Below are 21,763 nucleotides of genomic sequence, written 5' to 3'. Positions count from 1 at the left end.
CTAGAAGGAAAAAAATTGACAAAGCTAATGATTAGGCTGGATGGATGGATGGATGGATGGATGGATGGATGGATGGATGGATGGATGGATGGATGGCGGATGGATGGATGACAGATGAATGGATGGAGGACAGATGAATGGATGGATGGATGGATGGCGGATGGATGGATGACAGATGAATGGATGGATGACAGATGGATGGATGGATGGATGGATGGAGGACAGATGAATGGATGGATGGATGGATGGCGGATGGATGGATGACAGATGAATGGATGGATGGATGAAAGGATGGATGAATGGATGGATGGAGGACAGATGAATGGATGGATGGATGGCAGATGGATGGATGACAGATGAATGGATGGATGGATGGATGGATGGATGGATGGATGGAGGATGGATGGATGGATGGATGACAGATGAATGGATGGATGACAGATGGAGGACAGATGAATGGATGGATGACAGATGGAGGACAGATGAATGGATGGATGGATGAATGACAGATGAATGGATGGATGGATGGATGAATGACAGATGAATGGATGGATGGATGGCAGATGGATGGATGACAGATGAATGGATGGATGACAGATGGATGACAGAGGAATGGACGGATGAATGGATGGATGAACGGACAGATGATTTGGCACTCCAGAGATTCCACTGTATTTTTCAGCAGTTAAAGATTCTATTCAGGCAAGCTCGCCACCTCTAGTAGCCCCCAACAAACGTTCCGATGATCACCACAGATCGGTCAACTTCATTTTAATGCATTGAAATGCAGCAGTTTTCCTCTAATCGAGGTCCAGTGGCTCACTACTATGGGAGAGTGAAACAGTTGTGTGGTGAGGTCAGACCACATGTCGCATGCCAAATATTAGGCACGCCCAAGATCCCATGTGCAAATATTTGAAACAATAAAACAAGAGGAGCAAAGTTGCCCTTCCTTATCGCTGGCTGAGGAATCCATTCCATGAAAGCTTTAATGGAAGAATAACAACGCATCTATCATAAGGAGGGCCGGCCCACAATACTGCAAGGGGACATTAGTCATTGCGCTGGGCACCAAGTTAGGAATACAGGCGAGGACGTATTATGGAGGGGAATACACGGATGGCCTCGGAAGGACTTTAATAGAATGAAATGAGATCAGAGGATGAAAGAGAAAGCAGAATTAAGGCAGGTGAAAATGATTCAAAGGTGACAGAAAAAAAAAATCACAAGAGAAAGAATAGAGGCGGAAGGTCTGAAGAAACCAACACGAGCAGAGGAGGGGAAAATGAATAGAAAGAAAAAAGGATCCACATGTATGCGCTGCCATGGCGTCGCCATAGCAACGGAAAAACCTCTGCACATCATCGCCCCCCCCCCCCCCTCGTGTTACGCCATCTCCTGCCATAACCCAGGCCTGGGACCGTGTGAGCTTGGTTGCCATGGAAACTGAACAGCTCACAGCAGCCCTCGGAGGGGAAGACGCCAAGCCTTTACCTCTCCACTTTCACCTCCCAGTCAGTCACATGATGAGCTCTGGCACTGCAGCCATCAAATCAGACTAGAGGGAGGGGGCTAAGCGTGTTACATCATTGCACCCGTTTTTTTTTTTTTTTATTTATTATTATTGCACTCCCAAAATGCACGAGAGCGTTTAGGTTTGATGAAATCCAACACCTCCATGCCAATTTGAACCAACGCAGGAGCCGCTCAGCGAGCCAGTGAAGTGTTCATGCAAAACGTTGACACACAAACACACACACACAGGCGCGCGGGGATTGAGCGCGGGAGTAGAGATAAGGAGCTGCGGCAATTGAGTGTGGCGGGTGAGGGGGGGGGGGGATTGGGGAAGGTTGGATTTTGGTGCTGGTAGGAGGGTGTTGGGGCTCGATGTGATGGGCGGCTGCAGCACTTGCATGTACAGGATCCCTCCAAATTCCATTTTCTTGCATATCATTGAAGTTGGAAAGCTTTTAGACTGACAAAAAAGATGATGTCAAAGGACTGAAGATGGTGTCTTCTCACAAGAGGAGACATTCTTCAGTTTTCTTTAGCTCCCGGCCATTTTATGCACGCTTTCCCGCGAGACGGTTAACCAAGACACATTATCGCAATTACCTAAAAAAGGCCAGAACTTGTGTGGCAAAACATGGCAAAGGGCTGAAAGTCCTCCCCCCCCTCCCCCTGTCAATGCAGATGAGAAAAGACTGATGGAAAGGTGACCCTGTTCATCCAGAACATCCCCTTGTCCAGATGATGGCGCCGAATACAGAGCCCGAATGGTTAACCCCAAATGTGAGTCCAGCTATATATGGAGCAGCTGCCTGGAGACCATGTTCAGATGTAACACTGACCTTGAATCAGCACTTAGAAGAAGCACCCAGGTCCCAAAAGCGTTCACACCATCCACATGGTTTGCTACGCATGCAATGCTTGCTTGCGTTTGGGTCATTCCCAATGTTCTCTCTTCCGACCCCCTCAAAATTGGAGTCCCTCAAATCCCGTTTCAACCTCGGAGGAGTCTTACCTTGTCTCGCTTGGAGCCCCGCAGTGGGAAGAAGCAGGCGAAGAGGAACTTGCCCCAGCTGATGACGGCAGCTAGGCACCAGTTGAGGCGGGCCATGCCTGCGTTTCTTTCCTCTTGTCCGCGAGCCCCTTATTTCCCGCTCGGCCCCCGGGTAGGATCCTGCAACGCCCCCCCCAGAGCCGAAAAAGAACAACGTCAAAATGAACAACGAAAAAAGAGCCGATACTCTCCACGTCCAACTATCTTCTACGCTTTCCCAAATTGGAACCACCTGTCTGGTTGTGGGTCTGCAAATTCCAATTTGTGATGATGTGACTAAGGGGGTGCAAAGCTAGAAATCCCCCCCCCCCCACCCCCCAAATTGGACCTCTATGCTTTCGCCATCCGACTGTCTTGCGTTTCCGAGCTGGTCTAGATCAGTTTAAGTGTCATGAGCATCGGCGGCTGCATAATGCCAATCGTCCGCCGCTAATCGACGGCACTGTTGCACACATACATAGCCCCCCCACCACCACACACACACACACACAGCACTCGCCTCAGGCACAAAAAAAATAACAGAAAAAAAAAAAAGGCTGTCCTGGCACATACATCCACAGGCTGAAGAGCCCCCCTCTCATGGCACGCACGGCTCCCCTCTAGGCTCAGGATTCCCGGTGCTTTGCGCTCTCACACTTACACACACGCCGCTGCTACTGCTCTCTCTCTCTCTCTTTTCTCAAACACACACACATGCAGTGATGCTGCAGCACTTACTCAGCCAGTAAGGGGAGGGGGCGGATGGGAGCAAGAAAAAAAAAAAAAAAAGTCTGTATGTATTGGGAACTGAAGGATTGGTAGAAAGGGGGGAAGCAGAAGAGAAGATGGGAGTAAACACACGTGTGTGTAAGCCGACATGGCAAGATGACGTGCGCAAAGGGGAATAGTGACAGAACGCAAGGAAAGAGTGAGAGGGGGGGGGGGGGGAGTCAAGATGGGTGGATGGGAGACATCAGGAAGGGAGAGGAATGACAAAACAAAGATGCAGGAGGGAGAGAGTGCTTGGAGAGCGCCGATGAAAACACACGCACGCACATACACGTGCACCAGTATGCGCAATTGTGCACACAAAAAAAGCCAGCCCAGATGATTTCGGTGTGTGAGCAGAACTGAATGGAAAGAAGGAGAGAGATATTGAATCGTTTTCTCTCTCGGACACACTTTAAGTCACACACGCGTGCGCCGAGGACTGCAGGTGGTGCACAGGCTCGTTCACTGGTGCTGCAGTCTCTCTACGCTTCAGTAGGAGCGAGCAGATTTTCACTGCAGAACGCGCTTCTCTTCTTTGCTCTCCCCCCCTTTTCCCAGCCCGAGCCCAGTGCACCACCGCCGGCGCCACCACCACACCGACGCAATCACAACACATCAAAGCGGTGAGCGCAAGTGCATGGAGGACCACGTCCAGCCTGCGGGGAGTAGACAAATGCGTAGGAGGCTGGGGCAAAATGGTGGCCCATATGGAAACAATATGTGGCAAGAAAAAGATGCTTTTGGGATCGACAGTTGAGGCTAATTATATTCCAATTTTCAACACACATAGGAGTTTTAAGAACCCCCATTAAATTCATTCAAACGGATAAACTCGTTCTTCATCTTACCAAGATAAGCAGATCTCCACATTCAGAACTGGATTAAAAAAGAAAAAAGTCAATGTGTTTGAGGCTTCTACTGGACATTTACAGCGAAAAAAAAAAATCATCAAGGTATTCTCACTTGGCAATGCGCTGATCATCCTCATTAAGCATAAGCAACTTGCATAATCACTGCTGACTTCGATTGACCGGCCTGTCACGCTGCCCGGCCATGAGCGTGGGAAGCCTGCAAAAAAAATATATATATATAAGGTGAGGGCTGCCAAAGCAAAAGAATTGTATAGATTTGTCTTGATTATGATTCAAATAAAGACTGAATTAAGTTTGTCTTGGACTTTTATTAATAAATACATTGTTTAATGAAAAAATAAATAAAAATGTAAGAAATTTATTTAAAAAAAAAATAAAAATACATTAAAAAAATAAAATAAAAAAAAGTATCTCACAGCTGTGAGTGACAGGCAGAGCATTTTCTCCCCGCCCACACGGCACTCTTGTTCCTGCACCAGCACGCCATTCACATTCAGGGCATGCAGGCACACAGTGTGTACTGTATGGAGCAGACACCAGATTAGGTCCCATCACACACCTCATCATTCCCTAATGTGCTGACTCATCCGTCTTCCACTTCTCTCCCGCCCGCTCATCCTCTCGTTGCCTCCTTTTTAAATTTCATCCCCAACCTTTTGTCTTCTGTTGATGCCCTTCTCTCTCGCTGCTTCTCCCCCCTCCTCGGCCGCGAGAAATTCTGCAGCAGCAACGATGACACCCTTTTTATGTCAAAAGCGTCACGTCTGACCCAAGTGAAAGCAGCAGAGGGACAGAGGTGACCCCGATCAATGTGCTTTGATGCACTAACTCGATCAAACGGGATCATTAGAAGCGAGTGATCCACATGCGTTTCATTTAAGGTCAGCGTGAAGGACCTGCCCGCCCGGGGTGGCCCGTGGCTGCTCTCTGAAGCTCCAGGTGACGCCGTTGTCTTTAGCGGGGCCAAATTATGTGAAGGGACGGAGATGCACTTAAAGAGGAGGACCATGAGTAGTGACACATCCAGGGCCGGCTGCCAAGGTAAACTCACTTATCCAGCCGGGCCTCCCCAACTCGCCCACTTCGGTGACATCCTATCGTTTAGTGGACACCCAAGGGAGCGTGGAACATTATGGGAAATACCACACGTAACCCCCTCCCCCTCCCTTTTTTTTTTTTCATTTGTTAATGGAATCTAAATGTGACACTGTAAGAAATAAAACCCATTAATTCAAGTTCTAGTAATTAAATTATGTTTTGTTGATGGTCATGTTTTTCTGAGATTTTAAAATAAAAATACGCTCATCCTGATCTTTAAAGAAATTCTGCTAGGTTATGTAAAATTAACAATAACTATACACGCATCATGCTCAAAACAAAAAGAATGCATACGCAATGAGTGGAACACAAGACTTCATATGGACCCTTCATTTTTTTGCATAATGCAAGCTTAGCACAAAGAGCAACTGTGCAGTTTTCGTTCTTTTGTTATTTTTATAGCGGAACAGTGGAGAAGGGAGGTTTGCGCCGTTGTGGGGGTGAACACATCCGGCTCATTACCCGGCTAACAGAAACGTCTCCAGGAGAGGCGCACACAGACTTTGACATTGCAGAAGCCGAAATAGACTCACCGGAGTAAACGCGGAAGATTAAAGCACGCAAAATACGTTTATAACAAACCGCAAGCTTGATCTGTGCAGTGGAAAATCATTCAGATGACCGTATTTTTACCCAAGTGATAAATTTATATCGTGAGCAGATTGCCATGCTCCCAAAAGCCCCCGTGATCATAATCCCTTCGATGTCCTTTTGTCACCTTCGCTGTGGCGTCTCGCTTCAACGAGCCAGACAAAGATGGCTGATCTCGCCGAAAGCTGCAAGCTAATCAGCGATGCGCATGCCCTCTGATAAGCCTCAACCGACAACAGCAACGTGATGCGCCTCAACAGTTATCGCCATTATCAGCCGCAGCGCTCGGCCAAATTAAAATCGACCCTCAACTTAACTCGGGCGCCTTTAAATCTTCCTCGCGCCACCTTTCGCCGCGGCACAGCGATGGCTACTTAGCAGTAAATAAATGCCATGTGAAGCAATGACCGTCAAGGTCAATTTCAATGTCAAACCATCATTTGGGAAGTCCTTCAAGGCAGCAGGGAAATATGTTTGAGCCTGGAAAGAAGCCGAGCCCAAAGGTCCTTTCTCCCCGCGCTGCGTCCGATCGAGACTGCTAGCTTGCATCCCGCTGCTGACTTGGCTGTCCTCCAGTAGAGTTTGTGGCACGCTTTTAGCTCCGCTAATGTTGCTACCTATGTAGGTTAAAGACCCCCTCGTGGTCGACAAACACACCAGCGCCGGGGGAAACGTTTCAAGGTTGAAGCGGATCAGGCGGTCGCAAACAATTGAGGGAGAGAAACAACAGAGGAGTGCGTTTCGGCTCCGATTGCATCGGAGAGTTATATCTCTATTTGTGAATTAATCACCTCATTCTGTCTGCTGTACTCAGAAATCTGCAGAGCCCTCATTCCCTAAATGGGCCAAGGAATCCATGGAAGGAACCCACCCCTTCTAATTATACGCATTTATCACCAATCACAGCTTTGAACTTGGATGCCAAGTTGATGCTGCGCTACGAGGCAAAAGTGACAATGCCGGTCTCGTAAGTCCCAAAAGCTCAGTCGGGACTGGTTTCTGGGACCGGGCCAATCTACTGCCAGTACGATCAAGATGGGAGAAGAGAAGGAAAGGGCGCAGCTGACGCTAAGCATCAAATCATAGAATAGTGAATTCTTGACTGGATGTCATGGATGGAGGCAGTTTTGGAAATTAGCCGAAGAAATCAAAAATGCTCAGGTGATGGAAGGTCGTGTTTACTGTTCATTGCGGGACGAAATGTCAACTGTAATGCTTCACTTAAGCCAATTCAACTATTATTATAGTGTATTGCTAATAAAAAAAAAATTGGAGGCAGAAAGCTTGCATGTCTCTGCCCTTGAGGGAATGATGGGAAATGAAGCATTCCAAAGGCCGTGCATATCCAACGGGACTAACTGTGGCAGGGAACGAGAAACACACATTTTGTGAAGAAACATTGACAGAGCCAGGGGCGGCGCTAGGATTATTTTAGATGAAAGGGGGGCTAGACCGATAACTAGGGGAGCTGAGAAAATAATTCATCAATATAGTTGAGAACATCAAATAAAAGGCAAGAGGGGCTAGATAGATTTCTGACGGGGCCAGCCCCGGTACAGCGCCCACTAGTGTCGGCAACGTTTGTGATGGTGACATCATCAGAAGTAACAACTTTACTTTGCAGGTACACATGGTCTCCCTGCCTTTTCTTTGCTGCCATTGCGCCGTTGCCATGGGAGACGCTTATGTAAGCCATGCCTAATCCCGTTAACTGTCACCGCGGGTGCCGAAGAGCAAGCAGGCAGTCCAAAAAAAAAAAAAAAGTCCATTCTTGGCGATTTAACCGAGGGCGAAATTGTCTCGGGGTGTGCGATAAGGTGATTTGAAGCTTTGATTGTGGTGAAACCAGACCAGTTTCACGCTGATCTAATTTGCGGCATGCTAAGCTAGCCTCGCTAAGCTAGCACAACCTCAACGTTTCTCGACAAATAAACGTGGCGCTTGCTACTACTTTGAAGCAGATATGCTTCCAGAGTGGAGACAGATTCGAGTTCGATAAAGGCAGAGACACACGTGGACGGCCGTGCCGTGTCCTCCCCCATTCTCTCAACTGCCTCGCGCTCCATTAGCTTTATTACACTCTCTCGGCTGACGGCACTTATTGTGCAGGGTTCGATGTGAAGGTCAACATGAGATGCCGTCCGGACATTTTGTGTCCCTTCCGAGACAAACAAAAGAACCACGGTCTTAATGCAGAGCAAGACATTTTGGTTGGACTCATCATCACTGCGTTGCAAGCGCTAATCGCGGCGCACATAGCAACATTAACGTCATCATCATCATCATCAGGTTCACCGCATTGTTTTGCTGTTAACTGGCACCAGAGGAAAAGGTAAGAAATTCATGACCCACTTTAGCTCTCTACTGTAAACAGCCACACGCAGATATGTAAATTGGTGTTGTGATGATGAGTGCCAAGCCAACACACATGCCTGCTGTTTTATTGCCAAAGCAACCTCCCTGCTAAGGTCAAAGGGCATACAGGCGCTCTTTAGCTAAGCGTGCTGTTGGTGTATGCCCAACATCTGGTTCTGTGAAATACTTTGCAGCGCTGCCAGAGCTGCGTGGCAAAATTTGGATCCTGAGCTCATTAGAAGACAAACAGAACCAGCGGCAGTCAGCAGCCATTTTTGTGCCAGCTCAGCAGGAAGAGCGGCGGGGCGGCAAAGCCAAGATGGATGCTATAATGTGAAAGCGTGGATCCGACACGCGCCGTTAAGATCATCGCTTTACTCCTGCAGATGACACCCAGGCGGATGCGTCATACTTTTGTATGGACTGCAACGCTATACAAAACAATACGTCGGAAGAAACGCGGCTGTTTTGCATCGTGCGCAAAATGTAATGCCTGACTTTGTATACTTTTTCTGTCGCGGATAGCAAAAGCTCAAACATTCTCAAAGTAAGCTAACCATTACGTATAAATGTAACGGTCGCTAATTAGCAGGCTAGCCTAAATTAGCCTACTCCATGACAACTCAACCAAACATTCCACACATTAAGCTCATCTTTAAAAGTATTATGGAATTTAGAAGCCTTAAAGTGCAAATGGATTGACCCAAAACAGCTTTGACTGCTTCCTGATGCGAGTGTGGTGTGGGCGACTGTCACTCAGCAACAAGCTGCTGGGATGCGGCACACACTAACGCGAGAACAGCGCCATCTGCTGGTGGATCAGAACACTGTAGCTCTTAGAACGTTTGCTGATGGAACTCAAAAATTTGCGCAATAAACCCCGAGATTAATATTTGATACGTTAAAAGTGGGTACTGCGCAGGTTTATTTTAAAATACAGCACAGCAATTTTGTAAAATAATCCGATGTGATGTAGTTTCAAATTGCTTTTTTAAAAATTGGTTTCAAAGGCGCAGTTTTGACTTCATGACGTAACAATCTAAAGAGTTCACACATGCTAAATGTGAACTGGCGAGATATTTGTGAGGTCATCTGCACGGTTTTGATGTATGACAATTCTCTCACCTTCTCTGTAAAGATTGACCTGAGCAGAGGGTAAATGGTGAGACTCCCCCGGGAGGCAGCTTGATGAGTTCGGTCAAGTCTCATGATGCTGAGAGATTAATGGAGCCACACTAGAACTGTGAGGCCTACAAGGAAAACACAACACACGTACAAAATTAAGATTTCACATTGCTTTTAGTTTGGGAATGAAATGAACGGACGGCCATGTTTGTTATTTTGCGTCAAATACAAAAATAATACAATTTATATAGAACATTTGGTTCGTACCTAATCTGCTAAACTTTTCTTTTTCCAAACAAAAGTTAAAGTCTATTATTTATACGTATTATAAGATTCGTTGGTAGCTCTTGAAGACATCTTGTGTAGAACAAAAAAAGCATTGTAGATTCTGAATGTTCCTGCAGGTGTTTTGTTTCTGGTCAAGCTCCGTCAGAACCGGAAATGCTTCGAGAAGTTTTAGTCATTTAATAATAAATCGAGTTGCACTTTAGATTATTCCAGAAAACTGCACATTAAAAAAGACCACCAAAAATTCCACATCCAAAAAAAAAAAAAAAAAAGAGTATTAGTTAATGCCTGATGCTTATATAGATATATTTTTAAAACTTTTTGTGAAATAAACTTGTTGGCAAGACTCCCTTTTTTCATTTGCGGAGCTGCAGTTGAAATGTCAGCAGTGCAACACTGCCCCCCTGTGGAGGTAAACACGTCGTGCAATTTTGAAACAGGTGACACATAAAAGGAAGCTTTGCTAGATGAAAGGACTCAGGTGGAAATTTTATTCCTGGGGACTTTCCAGTGAACAATTTTAGACACACACGTGTCTAATTGTATCTTTTAGCCACAACAAATAACAACAACTAGAGTACTTGATTTTATTTTAGTCGAATAAAGTCTCTTCCATTTCAGCAGAAATAGCCTACATAGTAAGCAAAGCAAAATCTAATTTGGTCTCCGTGCGAGGAACGACACCACAGGGTCGCATCCAAAAGTTTGTGGAGACACTTTGAAATGTCCGTCTGCAAAGTATTTTCATTTCAAACTTAAGAGTTCCAGTTTACATCTCTCGGATGGTAGCCCGGGTTCCAAATTAAGACAATATTGCCTTTGTGTTCTTGACAGCACCCAAGTTGTCTGCACTGACGGACTTCCGCAAACAGGTTTTGCTCAGGTTCTTGTAGCGGTCCTCACATAGCCTTGAGATGGCCTGAAGACAACGTCGCAAGCCTGTGAGGAACACATGGCGGAATAGAGACACGTGACAAAGTGACTCACCTCCAACTTTTGAGCCCGCTTGTTGCTGAGCGGCTCCAAGAGGAAGCCAAAGTTGTTGTCATCGGCGAGCGAGCGCAAGTCAAAGTAGTATTTAGCGTAGACACTGGCCGGAACGTTGATGTTGAACTGGAGCAACTCAAGGAAGTGACGCTCCATCTCATTCCTGAAAAAAAAATATATTTAGAAAAGATTAAGGGCTCTATTTTTGCTCACAACACTCACATGTCCTCCACAGCGATGTCTTTGAGGATCTGGCAGTAGTCCACATTCCAAACCGCCTGGTCGTCCCAGACTTTGGAGGCCAGCAGGATGGCACCTAAAACAATACGCTTCCAGTTGGAAGGACAGATGTCCAGCTCTGCGTAAGTTAGCAGCCGCTCCAAGTACACCTGTGAGAGAATCAGAAGATATCATCCTTATCTGTCTTTGCTCAAGTAAATAATGAGTCCAGTTGAATCAAATGTATGGACTGGTGTTCCACAAGGTACTGTACTTAGTCATGTTCTCTTTAATATGGACATAAAAATGAATATGAGCAACATCAGCAATGGATGGCAATATTGTAAATATCACTTCCTGTTTTTTAAAAAACAAAAAATGCTGTTAATGGCTGATCAAAACTGTATCTTGTGCATGAAAGAAAACACACAAGCAAAACTATTTACCGTATAGGCCCGAATATAAGACAGTGTTTTTTGCATTGAAATAAGACTGAAAAAGTGGGGGTGGTCTTACATTCGGGATCTAGACATTATACCCATTCACAACGCTAGATGGCGCCAGATATCTTTAAAGCGAATGCTGAACTTAACTCCCCAGGCCAAAGCGAAGAATAAAAATAAAAATACCGGTAGCACGAAGAAGAAAAATAAAGAATAGTGGTAAGAAGAAAGAAAAGAAGAAAATAAGGGAAGAGATAACAGAAAATGGAAAAAACAGAAGTCATTCATTTACAAATGTGATTGCACTTTAGTTTACATATTTAAATGTTCAGATATTAAGATGTGGTAGACAGTTTTGGCATGATTTGAATGAGGCGAAATAACATGCTTTTTCTCTCGAATATATTGTTATAATCATTTGTTTCAGATGTACTGTAATTATTTTCTGTATAAAACTTTAATTTGGTGTTCAAAAAGTCTTTTTTCAAACTTGAGTCTTGAAAAAGAGGGGGTCGGCTTATAATCAGGGTCGTCTTATATTCGGGCCAATACGGTATTTGATTAGAAATACATTTGGATGAAAATGTCTATTTAACCTTTGGAATTTCATTTGACTCATCTTAATTTCATGAACTCACCAGTGTCACAATGGCGCATTCGGCGGTCAGCTGGGCAGAGTTGAAGAGCGTGCGGATGAAGCGGTAGATGAGCTTGTGCTCGGGGTTCACTGCAAAGTAGTCGTCTGCAACCTTTTGCCGCTAGGGAGACAGAAAAAGTCAGTTAGAAGCCAAAACCAGAGAAAATCCAATCGTCTCACCGACAGCGGGTGTTTCTTCTCATCAAATATGTCCAGTGAGCGGCTGGAATCCCTGCAGTGGGAGAGAACCAACAATTCAAGTGATATATTTTTTATTTTTCTCACAGCCACAAAAAAACAGCAGTAACTAGTTAGGGAATTTTACAGCGTGCTAATTAGAGTCTACCTTATTAGCCAAAACCAACATTTGCTGACTCACTAATTATATCAATGAAAACATAAATTACACTTTATTAGGTAAATAAGAAAAGCACTCTGACCTGTTTTTGATGTTATAGTAAATAGCCAAGGCCACACTGGAACAAAAAGAGAAGGACATCAGTTTGAGATGTGCGTCACAGATGGAAGGAGATGTTTTAAAGTATTTAAATTGTATATATTTTTTTCTTGTACTGGTTTGTATTTTGTGGAGCCACGTCTACCTGCTGTAGCCCGACAGTTAGTGACGAGACAGCAGGGTCGAATAATTCGCTCTGCTGCTCAACTTTCGAATCTGAGAGCTACGCACATCTCCCATATTTGCCATGTGTACCATTTGATGGTGTTCTTGAGGTTCGGCTGGCTGACTGTGCTGTCATCGAGGAAGATTGTAGAGCAGGAGCTGTACTTCCTCATCGCAAGGCCAGGAGACACCTGAAGTGAACGGCGAGGTTTAGCGTGAGGAACCTCGTGATCACTTGTGAGTAGATCTTTTCCAAACTCACATTGTTCATGTAGTTGCTTTTCCTTTTCTCTCGCACTAAATTCAAAGATGAAAACCAGAACATTTAGGTGACTTACAGGCGAATAATAAAAGCAGATAGTGACGGAGAAAGGCTCACCATCCGTCTGAGACTTGTTCAGGAACAGGGTGGTGGCTCCCGGGTGGTCCGACGGGTTTGCCTCATGTGCCAGTTCTGAAAGTGAGTCAAGTTTATCCAAATAAATTCTGTTTCGTGCAGAGGACGGTGCATTTCTCTCACCGTCAGGGAGCTCTCTGTCACTGATGTGTTGCAGGTAGGTTCCAGTGTCTTCACTCACATCCTCTGCAGTAAAAGGACATTCCTCCAGCTCCAGCTCTATCCTGTGGTTCTTCGGACTCTCTCTTGGAGAGATGCAGCAGGACACCGACCCACCCATAGCTTATTTTCCAATGCACTTTACAATAAGTTGGAGCTGCAGGGTGCACCTTGTCAGTGTGTAGTCGGTTTCTTAACTCAAGCGGTATCCACAACTAGTATCTTTTAAGTTAGACTAGGTGTAAGGATGTAAAGCCGGCGTGCAAGGCTTCGCGGCGAAAGGTGTCTTGGCTTCAGAGAAGAAGGGTGTTGTACTGTGTTGAACAAATATGCAAACAAACCAGACATGTCTTGAACAGCTGACATGTCCGGGGCGTGTGCGTCGCAATGTAAGCACGGTTGCATTTTTAGATGGCTTTGAGTATGGGTGCAAAAAGTTTAATCTTGTAAAATATGTCCGGTCATCTTACTTAGCAGAGAACACAAAGTCACGGCTTACTCTTGACCGATGGGTAGCTGTCCGGCTAGCTTCCGCATCCCAATCCAATCCACGACGTCACTATAAATTCACTGGATCTGAAAACTCCGCCTCAATCAAAGGCCATGGTGGAGTGAAGATGCATTGAAAAAGAAATAAACAACAAAAAACAACGACTCTCAATTGAGATTGATCAAAGAAATAAAGTATATTTTTTTCAAGCGTTGTCCCACGTTAGCTCGCATTTCTGCACATACTTGCGGACCTATCGTTCGTCAGCGCGTATGTTACGCCATATCCGGGAAATTGCTTTTCAAAATAATAAAGCCCTCGAGATTTGCATGAAAATATTAATAATAAAAACATATTTACTTTGTATTGTACGACAGAAATATGTTTCAGGAGGGACTAACATAATCAACAATGGCAAACATTATAATGTAATTTAGAATGAGATTTAAAAAAAGTCAGTATAAATCAAGCAAGTAGCGATTTCCAAATTGACGTGAGTCGACGATGGGCGTGATGTTTATAAATAAAAGTGATCATATACTTTTACAAACTTGATAGTGAAAAGGAAACAGTACGTACAGTACTGCATTGTAATTGTAGTGACAATATTCATCAAAAGAGGGCAGCATTGCAAAAGTACAGCCTGTTTAGCTTCACCGGAAGTAAAAAATGAGCGGAAATGATTTGTTATTATAGTTGAACATTTAATGTTTCCACTAGAGTCATGGCTCTGGTTCCGTATGTCGAAAATGTGGTGCCAGCGCTTTCCAAACTCCAAAATTCATCATCGCGTTTTCATTTCGCCAGCCATGAGATCAACATAGCCCAGGATTGGAGGAAACTTGGAGTAGCAGCAGTTGTGTGGGATGCGGTCAGTGACCTACCTTAACAGCAGAGCTTGAATTGATCATGTTGCTTAAATTTATGCTCATGCATTTTTTTTGTGCAGGCCGTTGTGTTGTGTATGTACTTGGAGCTGGGTCATGTGGATCTCAAGGGAAAAGTGTCCATTGAGCTGGGAGCAGGCACCGGACTAGTGGGCATCGTTGCAGCCCTGTTAGGTAACTTGCACTGACTATATCCCCTTTACACTTTGCACAAATTGAATGTGACTTTGTTGACTTCCCAGGTGCCAAAGTGACCGTCACTGACAGAAAGTGTGCTCTGGACTTCCTTTCTTCCAATGTCAAATCCAACCTGCCACCTGACCTCCGGGAATCTGTGGTGGTGTCTGAACTGTCTTGGGGCGAGGGGCTGGCCCGCTTCCCAGCTGGGGGCTTCGATCTAGTCTTGGGAGCAGACATTGTTTACCTGGAGGACACATTTGTGCCGCTGATAGAGACACTTGAGCACTTATGTGCGGATGCCACCGTGGTGCTGCTGGCTTGCAGGATCCGCTATGAACGAGATAGCAATTTTTTAAATATGCTGAAGGAGCGGTTCACCGTCGAGGAGGTTCACTATGACAACGACAAGGACATTCATATATACAAAGCGCAGAAGCATCTACCCAGGAGTGATTTATGATTTCTTGAAATTGAAATAAATGTATTATTTTGAAATCCAAGCTTATCAGAAACACTTTTATTAACAGCTGCCGAAATGTAACAGCTCTAACATAATGTATCATACAAGTTGGTGCAGACATTAAGAAAATAAATGAAAAGCCACATGAAATATAACAAAGTGTCATTATACATCATAGCTAAAAAGAAAATAGCCTTCTCGGGCTGGGTGCACGAGCAGAATGTTTGACCAACAACAGTCAACTACCATGTGCAACACACCTTATGGTGTGATCTGAATATTAAAATTACACCCCCTCCCTAAAAAAAAAAAAAAAAGAAAAACATTTTGTGATCAATTACTGCTTTAAGTTGTCCTGGTGCTTCATGTTTGAATGTCAAATACATGGTGTGAAAAATATATATTTCAAATCCAAACTATATACTAGCAGGTAAATGGGAAGTCAAGTCAAAGCCAATGCTGGGAAAAAATGGTTTGGATTTGCAATATCATTTTTGTCACAACTTGTATCTCTTGGATTGTTTCAGCAAAGAAAAGTGCATACTGTATACAACCTCATCTTACTAAATGAACCTTCTTAAATTTCCCTTTAAGCTTGACAAGTTCAAATACATCACAGGCCGTCTGTGACCAAGTATCTATTGCATAAGTTGTAAGCAGGGCTCATTATTTTTGGTTTTTATTTTAAGAAAATAATGACATCAGAAATGGTTAGATTAAAAGCCACAATACAAAAAGCATTTCATAATACGAGGATCACATATGCGCTTTGTGTCAATTCATCTTTCTCCCCTTTTCTCCTTCCTTTCTCACTCCAGGTCTAAAAGAAGGCCCTTGTTTATTGCAAACAGATTGGTGGAGCTCCAGTTTATCTTAAAAAAATGTGCAGATTGGTAAAAAACAAACAAAAAATAATGACCCTGCAGTTATAAGGTTAGAGACCAAACGCCAATTAAGAAAAAAAAAAAAATATCTACCTGATCGGTAAGCGTTAATGTTTGCGTAGCAAGGCAAAGTGAGCCAAGGAGGAGAGCAGAAACAAAGATCGAACCCAGGCTGCGAATTCAGCGACGGCGTCAAATCACTTGTTCCGTCTTCAAGTGAGCCCTTGCAGGGAGGGGGCGACTGTTGGATCACTAGGGCCGATGACATCTTGTAGCTCCGCCTCCTCGTCAAGCCTCAGCGACAGCATCCCTTCCTTTGGCCAATTTCATTTCAGGGCGCTCCTTTGAGGACAAATCCACTCATCACGACGTCAAGGGAACGGAACGCTAACTTAGTACTTGGCAGTTAACTTTGCCGACTGGGCCACATACATGTCTTGCAGTTTTTTTTCCAATTTTTTTTTTTTTTTTTTTTACAAAGCGAAACAATTAGAAAAGTTAGCATGGCATCCGTACGCATGGCTCTTGGCTGAGTCTCTGTACAGTCGGCGGGCGTTTGACGCCGCGCCTACTCGGATTTGTGGCAGTACAAGTCTTTGAGGGCTTTGAGTTCCTCGATGAGGGTTTTGTTCTGGTTCTCCAGCACGGCCACGCGATTCTCCAAACACTTGACGTACTCCTTCTTCTTCCTGCGACACTCGCGGGCGGCCTCCCTGGACGAGAAGACAAAGAAATGTCTCAAAATCTGCTTTTAATCGTGGGACTGTCATCGTGGCGGATGATCAGCAACCTACCTGTTTTTCATCAGGCGCACCTCTCGTTTACGCGTGACTTCCTCTGTTCCCGTCCCCGTGCCCAATGCGGGCGAGGTCGCCATGACAACCCCGGGGGCGATGGCGCTGGTCGCCGCTGTGCGGATCTGATAGGCCTGAACGTCTCCGGAGGCGGCTGAAGGATGGGAGGTTGATGGTAACTAAGATCAAATCCAGAGAAATTCCGGTCGCCATCTTTTCTTTACCTTGTACAACCACCTGGTTGCTAGGCAACAGAATCTGCTGGCCATCACTGGTCTGGGCGTATTGCAGGATGGTGGTTCCGGGTTGGCCCGTGGTAGCATTGGCCATGGTGAGAGCTTGCAGACCCTGAACGCCGTCGGTCCCGTTATTGGTCAACTGGATGGCCCCTCCTTGAGTGATGGCGACTGCGAGATAAGTGAGAAACGTCAGATTTCTTTTTCAAGGCCACATGACGAGCTGGCAGTGGGCAAGCAACATACTGTACTGGCCGCTGCTGGTTTGGTAGATGGGCGTGGGCATGGTGACGGTGGTGATGGCCGGACCCGAGTCGTCTTCTGACTTTTCTTCCTCGATGCACGGAACGGCCGGAGCGTCTGATGATAAGTCGTTTAGGATTTTCCTGACAAAGAAAAAGCAGACGGGCGTGATTATCAAGTAGGGCTGAAATCGTATTACAACAATGTAAAATCACAATGACATTTTTCAACAGTCATCTTGTCGAGTAGACAATATATTAAAAAAAACAATAAAAAATAACACCTACTGACCTACCAAAATGAGGCAATTTTTTTTTTTTACACAGCCCCACCAAATTGCAGCCTTTGTGACTTAAAAATTGCATTACACTCCATTGGGATGTCAATTTGAATCCAATTAATCTTTCAGCCCTACCACTACAACGTGATACATTAAAAAAAAAATTGCAACAATGTTCTGGGAAAAGTACTACAAAACAACAAACCTGTACGAAGGTCGTCTGGACAGGATCTCTCTCCTCTTCTGAGAATCTGTGACGCTGTCGACAGACTCCTGAGAGTCTTCGCTCTCAGCAACCGTTGAAATCTTTGCAGGGGAGACAACAAACACATTGTACACATCAGCTGTTTTTGTTTTTTTTGGTGACATCGCTTAACCGATGCACACCTGAACTGCTTGGACCTGAGGGGACTGGATAACCGAAGGCTGAGCCGCTTGGATCACCCCGTGCACTTGGACGGTTTGGCCGTTGGGCAGCTGCACCAAGGCCACGGTAGGACTGCTGGACGTCGCCTGGCTCAATGCAATGGAAGCCTACAAGCAGGACAACCCGTCCGGATGTAAACTCTGCAGTGAAACGAGACGTTCTCAACTATCGGTGTGATGTGGTTACCTGGGCCAGGCCACTCTCAGACTCCTGTTTCACACCCGTTTCACCACTTGATTGTGTATCGGCACAAGCTTCCATTGTCATTTAAAAATCTGCACAATGACAGAAACGTGTCGAATGAATGTCGGCATTAAATCGTGTTCATCAGCTTTACCTCAACAATATCTAAGGCAGTGTGGTGAGGACCCCGAGAATAGCCTGCAGGCCTGTTCTAAAGATGGCGTACCAGTAACGAGACATTGTAAATTTCTTGTAATGTTGTAAATATGAACCGTTGAAAATGTAAACACTGGCAGCGATTTATAGAGGTATAGCGTTGTCTATTAAATGTTATTTAATTACTGTGGGGTTGCCTTAATTTTCAATAATAACCAATAAAAATAACATTATTCAAGATAATTGGAGCAAATTTGATAAGTGGGCATCAAACTGGTAGATCTTAGCATGAATTCGTCATCAAAAAGTCGCTCTCAGTTTGAAAACTCCTGCATCCCCGAAGGAGGGTGTGGCTTTCGACACACGCGAGCACGTATTTCATTTAAACGCAGTAAAAAAACATTGCAAGAAAGTTACAATCACGATGAGTGGCAATCGGAGTCTAATCGATGTAAATTGTTGTCTGTCTTGGTTGTGTACAGAAATACCGCATGTAGCTTGCCGCTCGCCATCGCGCCCAACATAGCTCGGCTAGCATGCTAACAAGCTAATAGGGTTTTCAATTTTAATTCCGCTTTAAATAAGACGGTTTGGTTTACTTCGCAATCCCGCTGTGGGTCGTCAGTGCTCAGTTTAAACTGCGGTTTCGCGGATAAATCCAACATGCGTTAATGTGATTTAAAAGTGCAAAGTTGCATGCATTGAGGGTTTGCGAGGGAAAATTCTATAACTGTGTACCACACAGTTTATATGCTTTCAGTTTATTTCAAACAATTTATTTACTCAAATGTATCAGACAAACTGCTTCTGTGACTTAGTCCAAAGGTGTCATTCATTTTCTCTCTCCCTTTTCTTTAATTTTATTCAATGCAACCCAGTCTCCATCTAAGTCTGACTTTTTTTTTTTTTTCCGAACATTGCAACGACTGACTCATTTTAGTGAGCCTCTGCAACGCCGCCGCCATGATTTCTTTGTTGGCGTTGTGCAGATACAAGCCGCAAATAAACGTTGCGGGCAGCCATCTCACTGTCTAGCAAAGATCGGATGCGTATCCTCTTACCAACACAGACTCGCTTCGTCACTCCCGGGTCTACGGAGCTCCACTTTTATTCAGACCGACACGTAAGAGACCGCGTCAGGCTACACCTCCGTCGCGTCACCGAGAACAACAACACCGAGAGGAGGACGAAGGCTACGACGACAGCGAGAATCGGCCTGGAACGAGCGGATGTCCGGAAAGAGCCGAAAAAGGCCGAGGAGCCGAAAACTCACGACTATGGCCGAAAGTTTCTTCCTCTTTTCTTGTAAGAGGTTGGCATACAAGGATGTGGTTGCGTTAGCGACACCTAACGGCTCCGGGACGGTACTTACTCAAAATGCACTCAAAATGTATCGCTCTCAAAAGTAAAATGGAAATGCCACACAAGTTTGAAAATAAATACATAGCATGGAATTGTTTTGGACTGTACAGTAGCATTTTTAGCAGAACTGTGTTGACAGCGATTTTTTCGCATACAACTAGAATGAGTTTAAGCATAATATAATTATAATCATAATTATGTACTGTAGTACTTTTATGGACGACAGAAACGGCCAAAATAACAAATACAAGTGAAAATAAAACCAAATATAAAATAAATAATACAAATAATTTTAAATATAGTACATTGATATTGTATTTATGTATATATTTATTTACGTTTTTTATTTTCATATTTATTTCCATAGTTTAATTTTTTAAAATCTTTATTTAATTTTGTACTTATTTTTACTTTTCTTTTGTGGTAAAGATTTGCTTTTATTTGATTTTGATGTTAATATTTATTTTGGGCTGGCAACGTTTGTGCAAATAGAAGTTCAAGTTATTTCCTTAAAAGTCTTGATTATAGGAGAATTGCGACAGGCGGACTTTTCTCTTTGGATATTTCACGATTTAATGATATTGACACAGAACACAAACCCGTTGTTCGAGTTTTTGCAACGTTCTCATTTTCATCCAGCTTAATCATGCACGTTTGAGCGCTCGCGGCAATGTGTCTTACCGTCCACATGATGGCATTGGAATTCTTCCACTTTCATTCTCCATCCTGGTCAGCAAGTTGCACATCATGTTTCACCCACCCGAGCCAGACTGTGGGTGCAAAAGGTGAAATTAGCTCCTATCTTCTTTTCTTTTTAATGGAAGGCCAACAGATTTCAACCATGTGGTGCTTATTATGTACTATTTACAGCTCTTGCATTGGCAATACACTTGCCTCTCCCTGGTCATCAAGCCAGGCCATAAAATGTTCTCATTATCTCTGTCATTCGGCGTGTGGGGGCCGCCGCAGCAAAGTGGGTTCTAAGCTGTGGCAGCTGGTCAAAATCCTGCGGGGAAAATGAGACTTCAGACCAATTTATGACCATCATCTCTATGTGCGAGGTCAACGCGGCAGCTCTTCAAGCCGTACGTGCAGATGTGAAACATACCTCGCGAGTGATTGAATATCCCAGCGGTGCAAACACTTGTGACCTAAACGCCGTCCTTTGCAATAAAACGTGAAAGGCAGGATGCGGCATTCGCAAGGATGTAAAGTTTTGTACTTTTCCATTCAAAGTGAGGCACGCGTGATAAATGTTTGTCCCAAAGCTGCCTTTGCGTCTGATCTCGTATGCGGCTGACTTGATTAGACATTGATTTCCCTTAATCAAGACCACCGGCTACGTTCGCCGCGACATCCCCGGTTAGCTATAGCCTTCCTTAAATTGCCAGTGCAAACACAAAGACTTTGACTAAATCAAAATGGCCATCAATTATTAACCTCTTCATCACATTTTCTATGTATCGCCCTGGTCAGTGTGATTCAATTAGATTTCCGCTTGCTGATGCTGCAAAAGAAAATCTGATTTTCAAGGCTGCAGCCAGGCTGTAAATCAGGGCCCAAACAGCTCAGCCAATCATGTCAAAGACGCCCCCAAAAATGGCGTAGGAGGAGGATGGGAGTTTAATCTTAAGCATGAAGCGACCTGACTTCAATCTATAGCCCTTTCCCCTCTCCTTAAATCCAGCTGTCAAACCTCAAGCTCACGAAAGCCCATCGACAGCCTGCCCCTTGACAATTTGGATCCTTCCAACCTGCTTGCACTTTCAGTCATTTTTGCCTCCTTATTTGTGTTTTTAAATCCTAATTGCAGTAGTGACGCTGCATCCACCAATTTGAATAACATGACATGATGTCAGCATTTGAAACTCTCCTTAATCTTGTATCTTGGGAAATATCATGTCTGCCACTCAATCATGGTCTTGAGATACATGGCAAAGTCTGGAGTGTGGCTAAAGGGGGAATTACTTGACTCATTTGAATACCACTGACCTTATGCAATTTTTTTTTTTTATCACGTTGAATTATCAGGCTTGCATATGAACACCTGGCGGAGGTTGCCATGGCTACAAGGC

At 44.5% G+C, this 21,763-nt stretch overlaps 4 protein-coding genes across 5 annotated transcripts in view; 1 reads left to right on the top strand and 3 right to left on the bottom strand.

Moving 5' to 3' along the window:
* tns1a (tensin 1a) overlaps nucleotides 1-3,239 on the bottom strand; it is a 36,227-nt gene extending 32,988 nt beyond the window's left edge. For both annotated transcript variants that reach the window (XM_037270451.1, XM_037270468.1), the window contains exons 1-2: nucleotides 3,116-3,239; nucleotides 2,525-2,683 (exon numbers count right to left, since the gene is read on the bottom strand). In XM_037270451.1, coding sequence (XP_037126346.1) covers nucleotides 2,525-2,620 — 96 coding nt within the window. In that variant the 5' untranslated portion in view covers nucleotides 2,621-2,683; nucleotides 3,116-3,239. The remainder of the gene's footprint in view (nucleotides 1-2,524; nucleotides 2,684-3,115) is intronic.
* A 6,880-nt stretch (nucleotides 3,240-10,119) lies between these two features.
* LOC119137869 (cyclin-Y-like protein 1) lies at nucleotides 10,120-13,848 on the bottom strand. Its single transcript, XM_037277429.1, has 10 exons — nucleotides 13,071-13,848; nucleotides 12,930-13,004; nucleotides 12,813-12,847; nucleotides 12,641-12,741; nucleotides 12,369-12,404; nucleotides 12,109-12,160; nucleotides 11,930-12,049; nucleotides 10,852-11,018; nucleotides 10,630-10,792; nucleotides 10,120-10,561 (listed from the first exon to the last, which is right to left on the bottom strand). The coding sequence occupies exons 1-10, from the start codon at nucleotides 13,225-13,227 to the stop codon at nucleotides 10,445-10,447; spliced, it is 1,023 nt and encodes a 340-aa protein (XP_037133324.1). The 5' UTR covers nucleotides 13,228-13,848; the 3' UTR covers nucleotides 10,120-10,444.
* A 21-nt stretch (nucleotides 13,849-13,869) lies between these two features.
* mettl21a (methyltransferase like 21A) lies at nucleotides 13,870-16,007 on the top strand. The gene is made up of 3 exons (XM_037277457.1): nucleotides 13,870-14,467; nucleotides 14,546-14,657; nucleotides 14,726-16,007. The coding sequence occupies exons 1-3, from the start codon at nucleotides 14,321-14,323 to the stop codon at nucleotides 15,121-15,123; spliced, it is 657 nt and encodes a 218-aa protein (XP_037133352.1). The 5' UTR covers nucleotides 13,870-14,320; the 3' UTR covers nucleotides 15,124-16,007.
* Nucleotides 15,787-19,548, bottom strand: LOC119137873 (cyclic AMP-responsive element-binding protein 1-like). The gene is made up of 8 exons (XM_037277443.1): nucleotides 19,388-19,548; nucleotides 18,174-18,262; nucleotides 17,948-18,094; nucleotides 17,766-17,866; nucleotides 17,284-17,423; nucleotides 17,026-17,208; nucleotides 16,802-16,955; nucleotides 15,787-16,720 (listed from the first exon to the last, which is right to left on the bottom strand). Exons 2-8 carry the CDS (start codon nucleotides 18,252-18,254, stop codon nucleotides 16,576-16,578), a joined length of 951 nt encoding a protein of 316 aa, XP_037133338.1. The 5' UTR covers nucleotides 18,255-18,262; nucleotides 19,388-19,548; the 3' UTR covers nucleotides 15,787-16,575.
* Nucleotides 19,549-21,763: the final 2,215 nt, after the last annotated feature.

Source organism: Syngnathus acus, chromosome 2 (assembly GCF_901709675.1).
Source record: "Syngnathus acus chromosome 2, fSynAcu1.2, whole genome shotgun sequence".
NCBI lineage: Eukaryota > Metazoa > Chordata > Actinopteri > Syngnathiformes > Syngnathidae > Syngnathus > Syngnathus acus.
Note: the sequence above shows the minus strand (reverse complement) of the source record. Positions and strands in the feature narration are given on the sequence as shown.